At 27.8% G+C, this 10909-nt stretch overlaps 1 protein-coding gene across 1 annotated transcript; it reads left to right on the forward strand.

Annotated features, from left to right (window-relative positions):
* Window positions 1-1106: 1106 nt before the first annotated feature.
* LOC110647553 (dolichyl-diphosphooligosaccharide--protein glycosyltransferase subunit 1B) lies at window positions 1107-10014 on the forward strand. Its single transcript, XM_021801445.2, has 8 exons — window positions 1107-1311; window positions 1901-1945; window positions 5764-6395; window positions 7337-7484; window positions 7872-8051; window positions 8170-8238; window positions 8550-8639; window positions 9657-10014. Exons 1-8 carry the CDS (start codon window positions 1198-1200, stop codon window positions 9801-9803), a joined length of 1425 nt encoding a protein of 474 aa, XP_021657137.2. The 5' UTR covers window positions 1107-1197; the 3' UTR covers window positions 9804-10014.
* Window positions 10015-10909: the final 895 nt, after the last annotated feature.

Raw genomic sequence — 10909 nt, forward strand, 5'->3', positions numbered from 1 at the left:
TACAAACTAAATGAAAATTTTATTAAAAATATAAATGTTTGGATGTTATTTATTTTGTATGTGAATTTTTACTATATATATTCGGTTTATTTGGAAATTAAAAATTTATGAGAATTCAGTTGAGTGATTCATTCTATCTTAATTCTTATGTTTGGAAACATAATACTTAGAAAAAAATTGAATTAGATTATTATATAATCATACCACTTTTGGTTAAATTTTTATCTTTTTAAATAGATTATTTTTTAAGTTAAAAAAAATAGAATTTTTTATTTATTCAATTTATTTAAAAATTAGAAATTTATAAGAATTAATTCAATTAATTTTTTATTTTTATTTTTATTTTTTAAAAAATAATAAGATAATAGAAATTAGATGAAAAGTTAATATAATTTTATAAGAATTATGTTTTGATAAAAAAAATTATTAAATTGAATTCTTATAAATTTTTAATTTATAAGTAAAAAATAATAATAATTTGAACTTAACAAATATATTTTAAAAGAAATGTACAAAAAATATACAAATTAGGTTAACAATTATAGGTTAAAATTTAGAGAAATTTACAATTTGGTCCTTAGACTTTATCATATATTATATTTTAATTCTTATATCTTAAAAATTTAATTATTTAATTTTTAAATTTTACATTATAATAGATTTTAATACGAATTCTAAGAAATAGGCTATTTAGTTCCTTTAATTTTAACATATAAAATAATTTAATACTTATAATTTTAATATTTATAATAATTTCATTTATTGATAAAAAAATTAAGTTATTTTATATATTAAAATTATAAGAGTTAAAGTGTGTGATATAATATAAAATTTAAAGATTAAATAATTAATTTTTAAAAATTTATAAATTAAAATATAATATAATATAATATTTATTAAAATATAATATATGATAAAATTTAAAAATTACATTATATATATATATATTTTAATTTATAAGAGTAATATTTAATCATTAATTTTTTTAATTTTGCATCAAACAAATACTGAGTGTACATTTGTGTCGATGTTTGTTAGGCTGTTTCTAGTTTTGTTGCAGAGGCCCATAGCAATAAAGATAGGCCCAATAGAGCATGCAAAATGACTGATACCACACTCCAGTCTTTGGTAACGGAGGACTTGAGTCTCTACAGTCTGCTTGTCAGGGGTTGAACTGTGCAACAGCACCACACAGCCATGGAGGCTCTGCTCGGAGCTCGACTAACCCTTGCTCTCTCCATTTTCGCATTTCTCTCACTTCTCACCACGTCCTTCTCTCAACAGATCCAAATCCTCAACGCCGAGCGTAGAGTAAGATCATATCCATCGCGTCTATCCATATATGCTTCTCAAGTTCCGCTTTGTATGTGTTCCAATCGTGTGATTTTAGGAAATTATAATTAAAATTCTTTGATCTGTAGAAACTTTTTCGATTATTTTTTACTCGATTTATCAGTTCCACTGCTTGTATGGGAAGCTTTTGTTTTTATCAAGTTTTAATGAATGATCGAATTTTGGGAAAAGAAAAATGAAGAGGCTTAGGGTTTACTGTAATTGGCTTCTGCTTGTTTTTCTGTTTGAAATGTTGAAGCTTTGCCATTTGTCGTTTCTTATTTCTACAGTATGTTTATTGAATTTTGTAATTTAGGTGTATGGTCTGCTGTTTGGGGCTAGTACTTGCATTTTGATTCACCATTGTGATTACATCTGATGATTTAGCTTTGAATTCATGATTGCTTTAGATATTTAAGTTTTTTTTTTTTTGAGAAAATGTGGGAAATTTATTCTTTTACGTTTTGGAGTTTTGTGCATCTAACTCTATACAACTCTTTGGTTCGGCATTTACAGATTTTGTTACTTGAACTGATTTTTTCCATTTGTTTGTTGATGATGGATGCAGATTGACCTGACTTCACATATTGTTAAGGTCTTCTTGACTTTGAAGGTATATAATCTTTGACATTGCTATTAACATTTTAGTCTTGCAGTTTGTTTATTTTTATCAGTTTAATGGCTCTTTAAGAAACGGTAATGATGTTTTACTCCAATTTTTAGGATGGTGGACTAAGAAACTGTACTCAGCTAGTGAAACATGCAACGGACACCATTGGTCTTTTAAATTCACATTTAGTGCTTATCTTTGGTAGATTATTATGTTTGGAATCCTTTCAATTGGTGAAGTCATATGTTTTAAGTTGTAATTTGCATAGTTGTCTGGCATGGACCGGCCTGATTGGTTCAATGGAAAACACAGGGAACCGGTCAGTGGCGGAGCCAAAAATTTAGCTTAGGAGGGCCCAATTAAAATATATAATTTGTTAATAAATCACTTGCTTAGGTGTTGATTGGAGAGATTAATTAACTAAAGATGATAATTCTGTATAGTTAATTGATAGAATCGTTTCATAACTATAAAATAAAAACATTTAAGAAATATAATGACAAAAATAAATGCTTTAATTTTTTTTAAAAAAAAATTGATTTGCTAAAAATTAAATAGAATTGCGATTAGTTCAAAAATATAATAAATAATTAATATCATGAATTGTTAAACCTAAAATATATTGATGATTTAATATTAAAAAATTTATCCAATTTATCTTAAATCTATATTCTTTTAAATTATGAAAAGCAAATTCAATTAAAATTATAGATTAAATAAAATAAATGAGATGGTTTAACTTTTAATATTATGGAAGATTTTTTTTTTTTCCTAACTTGAGTATGAAGGCATTTCCGCAAGAAAAAAAATTCCAAAATAGTAATGAGATTGCAAGAAGAAAACTACTAATGTTTTAAATTAATAAAAAAATGATGAGAGAATTATGTTAGACTTTCCTTTAATGATATTGTCCAATAATTTAAATTTTAAAAAATAGAAATTGGTGATTGTGAATTTCTTAGATGAGAAAAATGATAAAATAAAATTGATGAAGTATACAGGGTCAAGAAACAATAACGATTTGGATTTTTTTTTTTAGTAAAACGGTTTGAATTTCACTATTAGTATCATTCTTTTAATAAATAATTTGAGATTTTTTTAATAAAATTATTATTAAACCCCTTAAAGCTTTTAAAACCTTTAAAGTTTCGTACTCATCAAAATTTAATAAGAGAGTAGAAAATTTTTTTTTTTGGAAAATTACCATTAGATCCTTGAAAATTTTCGAAATTTCACGGGAGCCTAATGCCCCTCTTGGCCACAATGTGGCTCTGTCAGTGGTACCAGTCGGATTTATTCATCAAACTCATTTTTTGAAAAATTCATTAAACCTTCTAAATCGTTCGGATAACCAATGAACCAATCGATCCGAACTAGTTTGGGCAAGTTTTTAGGAGAGCGATGTTGTAGTTAAAGGGTGTTTGGCCTAACTTATAAATGGTCAAATCGGCTTATAAGCTCTAATTTTAAATTTACTTGTTTGTTTGGAAGACTTTGATTGCTTATGTGCCAAAAATAAATGATGTAGAACTAAGAAGTTTAGGATCAAGAGAAATGCATTCTCAAGAAGAAATATAGTAGAGAAACTAATTCTCAAGTGGATGGAGAAAACACTGTATTTAATTGTCAATAATTTCATAATATCTAGCTTATGAATAACATAAAATTTAGCCCTATTTATAGAGCATACAACCCTAGTCAATTTAGAATTAGAAATCCTGTTTCAACTTTAATTAGGAATGTTAAATTAAATAAACTTCCTAAATAATAATAATAATAATAATAATAATAATAATAATAATAGAATTTGTAAATACTAGAAATAATAAACTTCCTAATTTTACATTGAATATAATTCCTAATTATTCTAATTTTATTCTTATTCCAATACTGAATTAATAAAATAAGTTGGGGGGAGGAGCTTTTTATTTTGATACTTATAAGCACTATTCTTATAAGTTAGTTTAACTAAGTATTTTACTATGTTACCTTCATTTTAATTTTTCTTCCATTCATATTTCTCTCATTGTTGGAATAAAAATATTTCTTCTTATCATCTTCAAGATTTTCTTCCTCCTTTCATAATCAATGATTTTATAAAATATTTTATTCTTGTAAATTTTTAATTAAATATTTGTTTATTTAATTCTAATAGTAAATTCTTTTTAAAAAAATTATAATATTAAATTATGTATTTTTTTTAAATATGTCAGCTACTTATTAGCCATTTATTAGTACTTTAATCAAATACGTAATTTCTTAAAATTTTAGATGTTTATAAGCTCAAATTAGCCATAATTGTGAAAGGTGTGTCTGAGGCACAAGGCACACTGGGGCTTGCAAAGGTGTGTGACCTCATTGAGGTGCACCAAGGTGCTAAGCACACCCTGTGAGGTCAACTCCTTTGTAGACAATGACATAGTTACCGAATACATTGTACTCTCAAGTCATGGTGCGGGTACGCGGTACACGAATTAATGAAATATAGGGTATGTAATAGGTAGGCTTAATTGTGTATTAGGTTAGATGGTAATGGGCATGGGCTGGTGGTTTTTAATAGGCTTATGGTTTAAATGGGTTGATATTACTAGTTTAAAAAGGCTTGTTTATTAGTGTTTTTTGTGTATTTTTAATTTTATGTTTAAGAAATGAAATATTAAATGTAAATTATATTTATATTGAATACATAATTATTCATAATAAATTTATAAAGTTCATTTTAAATAATTTTAAGTTATGCTTAGTAAGGTATTATTAAATTAAATATATAGTAAATATTAAAATTATAATGCAATAGAAAATTAAAATGATCATTTTAATATTATATTTGAATAAAAATAAAATTAATAGAATTCGTTTTAATGATAATTTTCACTCATATATGTAATTTAATTGTGGTGCTATGAAATAAAAATAAATATTAATTGCATATAAAAACATTATATTATGCCTTGGTGTGCTGTGAGCCTTTAATAACTATGAAATTAGCTTATACTTATAAGTTAATTTTTCATAAGTTAGGTTAAACACTTTCTTAATCTAGCTACGATGTAACCCTCTTTAAAAAAAAAAAAAAAAAAAAAAAAAAAAAAAACTAATTCAAGCGACAAGATTCAAATCGAGGGCTCATGGTGGACTCTAAAGCTTACTGATATATATATATATATATATATATATATATATATATATATATATATAATCCCAATTAAAAAATTTAAATTATTTATAAAATATATCAAACTTATTTTAATTTTTAGTGATATAATCAAAATAATTAAACTACTGTTATAGAATATTCCTCTAATAAAGCCTACTAAAATGCATGCATTACACGCACACACAATTTAATTTATTTTGAATAATTGTTTAAATTTAATTATTTAACTTATTATGTTAATTTATCTTATAACGTGAAATATATATCAATTTTATCTAATTTTGTTGTGCTATAATATTATTTTTTTAAAAGAAAATTATATATTGAAATTTAAAAATTTATTTTAATAATTTGCTTATAAAATATATCAAGTTACTAATTTTGATATTTATAAAATATTATTACTTGCATAGCACATATTTAATTTTTATTGAGTAGTACACTGGATGAATAGTATACCTTTTGAACTCTAGTTGAACCTTAAATTGTTGATCTTCTGTTCACTGGTTCGAAGTCTGGACCGGGTTTGAGACCTTTGGAATTTGAATTATGCATGATCTTAATATTTTTCACTGAGAAATATGCATTTCAGATAACTTTTTATTTTGTACTATTCTATTTATTTTATTTTTTTAATTTTTACATGAATATGGATCTCTTTCAGGTTGAGAATACTGGAACGGCTCCTGCCAATGAAGTCCTTCTTGCTTTCCCACCTACTCAAGTTGACCATCTAGCAGTTGTCAAAGCAAAAGCAGCTACAGGAAGGCGGAAGAAGCGAACATATATTACTCTTGATGTAAAGCCAACAGAGCTACCTGATGCACCAAATGGAGCTAAATATTTTATCATATCTTTGCTCAATCCATTAAATTCAGGTGAAACTGCAACCCTGGAAGTGCTCTATATGTTAACACATTCTTTAGAACCTTTTCCAGCTGAGATAAGCCAATCAGAACCTCAGTTGGTATATTACCATGATAGTGCTATAATATTGTCACCATACCTTATTAAGCAACAAACAACTTTTATCAAGACACCAACTTCAAAAGTGGAATCGTTTACAAGAGTGGAACCCACTAACCGTGTCAGTACAGAACTAAAGTATGGGCCATATGAAGATCGCACTCCATATTCATTTTCTCCAATAATTGTTCATTTTGAGAATAACAATCCATTTGCTGTTGTTGAGGAGCTTGTACGTGAAGTGGAAATATCTCACTGGGGCAATCTTCAGATAACAGAACACTACAAGTTGGTTCATGCTGGTGCTCGACACAAAGGCGTGTTTTCAAGGTAGGATTTTCTCTTGCTTTCTGGTTTTATTTGTATTTCTTCTAATTTTTCTTTTTTAATTTGTATCCTTTAGTATTCGAACATTGTATGCCTAAGTTTTCCCTGTAAACTATTTTTATACCTCCGTTGTCACTTAACTTGGAACTTAGAGTTAGACTGGAATATTTACGGCTTAACATGTTACACAAGTAATAATGACTTAGTTGAACTAAAGCTTAATACCAAATTAGTTGAGTGTTCAATATATTTATCTTTTTCCATATTCCCTTTTTTGTTTTGGGCCAAACTTTGTTGTATTAAATTATTTGTTATCCTTTCACCTGCGTAATCTTTTTTGTTTACTCCACATCTTGTTTGCTACTGTTGCTAGATTTATTAGCGCATACATTGGTCTAAATTTAATCTGACCAAGTGATTTTTAATGAATCTTTCAACTCTATCTTTAATGGCTGCCACGGTGCCACCTTCACTGATTTACGTATACGGGCATTTTTTTTTCCTTAAATTCTCAGCATATATTTTCACATCAATAATATCTTGAGGTAGTGAATCTTTGCTAATGATTTTCTTAACTTGTCGATCCAGACTCTAGCTTCACACAAAACCTCTGGCATATCTCAGAGGAACATTGTCAATTTTGTGAAACTATATGACTGATCTTGTTAATGTATTGACTATTGAGTACTTACTGCCTTTTATCATATCTGTTAAGGAAGTTTGATGGACAATGCTCATATGAGAAATCCATCTGTGTGTGCGTGTGTGCTTCAATGTGTATTTAAGTTTCTTTCTTAAATGTAGCTAATGGTAGTATACCCATTTAATGGGCAAACAAACGTCTAACTATATGTACATAAAATTTTGTGCGTCTTAAGTACATATTTCTTTATCTGTAACCATATTCATTCAATTTTCATCTGCTGAAACTTCCTTTTTGGCAGGGTTGAGTATCAATCTAGGCCATCTCATAGTGGCATATCTTCATTCAAACACCTTCTAGCAAGGCTACCACCTAGGGTGCATTCTGTCTATTATCGAGATGAAATAGGGAACATTTCATCATCTCATTTACGTACAGATTATCGAAAGGTATTTTGATTCTCTTCATCCCTCTCCCATTTCCCATTTGGCATTGCCTAGGGTGCATTTTGTCAATTACCAAACAGGTAACATTTAATCATCACATTTATCTTCATATAATCAAGGGGTATTATGATTCTCTTTATCTCCTCCCCTTTCGTTACCTTATGTCAGTCTTGGTTTGCCATAGTTTCCTCTCTCTCTTCTGTCACCAATGCAAGTTTGGAATTAAAATTTGCCTGCATTTTTTAATTGTTTGTTCACATCTTAATGGGACTATGTTGTATTTTAATTGGAGAGTAATAGAATTATTGCAAATGGGGAGATACAGTATTTGCTATTTATGAGATATAGTTTTGATCTTCAAATTTGTTGAATCAACACTTTTATAAACAGTCAGAACTTGAAATAGAACCACGATATCCTTTATTTGGAGGTTGGAAAGCTACTTTTGTTATTGGGTATGGGCTACCATTGCAAGATTTCCTTTTTGAGTCTTCAGATGGCAAGCGTTACCTCAACTTCAGCTTTGGCTGTCCTCTTGCAGAGACCGTTGTGGACAAGTTGACCATCAAAGTGGGTTTATTTCTATCCCTCAACATTCATAGTGCTATTATCTATGTTTGTGAAGTGCCAATGAATTGGTAAATTTTGCCAAAGTAAACTTTCTAATACAGTTGCTGTTCTACTTCAGGTTGTGCTGCCAGAGGGATCCAAAGACCCTTCCATTGTGGTTCCTTTTCCAGTAGAGCAACACTTGGAGGTAAATTGTCCTTAAAAACAAATTATATTCTCCTAAAACAATGTACTTGATACTAATTCTTGCATGTCTATAAACTTGCAACTTAGGCTTCTAGTCTGGTAAGCACATGGTTATAGGCTACATAGTTCATTTCTATACAAGCAGTAACAAGAAAACTACAATGATTGTGACTTTGGGTATTTGAACATTACATATTGTTATTTTTAAGGCAGCATGTGAGGTAAAGCCAGAGTTGCTAATTGTATGCATTTATAGCCTTGCACTTTTGTGCGCTCTGTGAACTGATGTCTTGTAAATTGGGATATGTGCAGACCAAATATTCATACCTTGATGTGGTTGGGAGAACAGTGCTGGTTCTGGAAAAGAAAAATGTAGTTCCTGAGCACAACTCTCCCTTCCAGGTAGATTTGCAATCCCTTGTACATGTGTTTTGTTCTCTGTTATCATCATCATATCTAAGTTTATTTATCTTTGTTTCAAATTTTGCTTGATAATTGATAAATTGTTGGTTTGTGAGGATTTCAGTTAGCCATCTAAACAGCGATCAAAATGTTTTCTTTGGGCAACAAGATTTAGGTTGCAGACTTTCATGGAACCTATATTTCATTTATAATGCCTAATTTAATGCATGAAAAATAAAAATTGCTGACAGTGTTGTGTTGCCACATGCTATCAGCAGAGAGTTGGGAACTCCAATATGTGCTGTGTTGTAGTAGTTACATGATATCATACCAAAATGTGATCAAGCATGTTGGATTAGAGTTTATAAGATGCGCACAAATATGCCACTTGGTAATTTAATTTTGTTGCTTTTAGTGTTCCTTTCTTTTTTGGTTTGGGATTGGGGAGGCATTAGGATTTACAAGCTGCACACAAATATGCCACGACCATTTTATTTTGTGGCTGTGAGTGTTCTTTTTCTTTTTTTGGTTGGGGGAGTTGGTTGTGGGGGAGGCTCAACAGGGCCTTGTGCTACACAATAGAAGGATACCTTTCCCCCTTTACTAACCCTGAACGCCACCCTTTCTAAATCCACCAATATTTGATGGATGGCAAGACTGAAATTCTAGATCCCTTGCCCTCTGCAACATTAAAAGGTATGGTGAGATAGTCTGATTGGCATATAGTGATTTATTCATTTAAAATTATAGTGAAGGCCCCAGGAGACATGATATAGTTATTGGTGAATATGTTTATTTGGTGGGGCTAAATTTTGACATTGCTCATGCTTGGCAAAAGAAAATTAGCAAAATGTTTGATTTCAAAGATTTTTTCCATAATGATAGATCAATGTTCCCATTATAATTTTTTTCATAGAAAAGTATCCTACCCACATTCTCTTATTTAATATTTAATAATGATTGCTACCTTCTTTTGCATCTGCTTATACTAATGAAAATCTGTTTTGAATTTTGCAGGTGTATTATACTTTCAACCAAATGTTTGTGCTGGCAGAACCATTGATGTTGGTATCTGCATTTTTCTTCTTTTTCGTGGCTTGTGTAGCTTACTTACACATCGATCTTTCCATACACAAACCCTCCCAACATTTTGCCAAGTTTTGATTTATCAGCAATGGGTTAGATTTATGAGTTGATGACACTGATATAGTTTCTGTAATATGGAGCTCGGAATTGTAGCTCTAGCTCCAGGGACTGACGATTTTTCAAATAGTTTTAATATTTGGAGATGTACTCTAGTGAAAAATAGTTGGCAATCAAGATTGTGTATTTTCTCCATTCATTTGGGAGCATTGAACTAGTAATGTTGTCTGCAGTGTGTGAATTAGTTGTTATTTTATTTTAATAATATAATTTAATATTATTTTTTATTTTAAAAATTTAGTAAAATTTAGTTAATTGTTAAAATTTTTTATTATGTTAAATGTAATTTTAAATTTGTATTAAATTTTGAATAATTATATGCTATTAATTTAAATAATAATTTTTATTTTTTTATGTTAATAAAACTATAACAAAATATTCTCTAAATTATATTTTTAATATTAATTTAGAAACAGTTAATTTTAAAGTTAATTAATAAATTATGTTTATTTAATTAATTATATTAAATATAATTTGAAATTTTAAATAATTATATACCTACCAAATTAAATTAAATTTTCAGTTTTTAGATAATTATTAATTAGTTTCCTCCACATTTTTTATAAGAATGTAATATGATATTTTATATTTTAACAATTTACACAATTTTGAATTTAACAAATAATATAAAAATATTTACCATTTAATTTTTAAAAATTGAAATAAGTTGATTATTATATTATTTTCAAGTTATATTAATTTAATTCTTTAAAATGACTTATAACGATTTTTTAAGAAGTTAAATGGCTTATTCTTATAAGCCATTTTTAAAGGCTTAACTCATGTTAGATATAGGAACCCCGAATGTTATTTTTGACTTAAATTGCATGCCCCTTTTTTTTTTTTTATCATAGACATTAGTTTTTATTTTTTTATGGAAAACGCATTTAGCTATTAATAATAAAAAATTAATTTTTAATTTCCATATTTAAAAATATTCATCTTTTATAATTAAAAAAAATTATAAAATATATTTAAAATTTTATTTTACTTTTAAAGTTTTGGTATTATTATTTATTTATTTATTTATAATAATATAATTATTTTTTTATTATTGTAAATAAATA

This window comes from Hevea brasiliensis, chromosome 8 (genome assembly GCF_030052815.1).
Source record: "Hevea brasiliensis isolate MT/VB/25A 57/8 chromosome 8, ASM3005281v1, whole genome shotgun sequence".
NCBI lineage: Eukaryota > Viridiplantae > Streptophyta > Magnoliopsida > Malpighiales > Euphorbiaceae > Hevea > Hevea brasiliensis.

Excerpts from the sequence above, each read along its gene's own strand:
- LOC110647553 (XM_021801445.2), top strand. The coding sequence starts at position 1,198 with ATGGAGGCTCTGCTCGGAGCTCGACTAACCCTTGCTCTCTCCATTTTC. Across the intron at positions 6,396-7,336 it reads CACAAAGGCGTGTTTTCAAG|GGTTGAGTATCAATCTAGGC; the intron begins GTAGGATTTTCT and ends CCTTTTTGGCAG. Across the intron at positions 8,239-8,549 it reads CAGTAGAGCAACACTTGGAG|ACCAAATATTCATACCTTGA; the intron begins GTAAATTGTCCT and ends GGATATGTGCAG.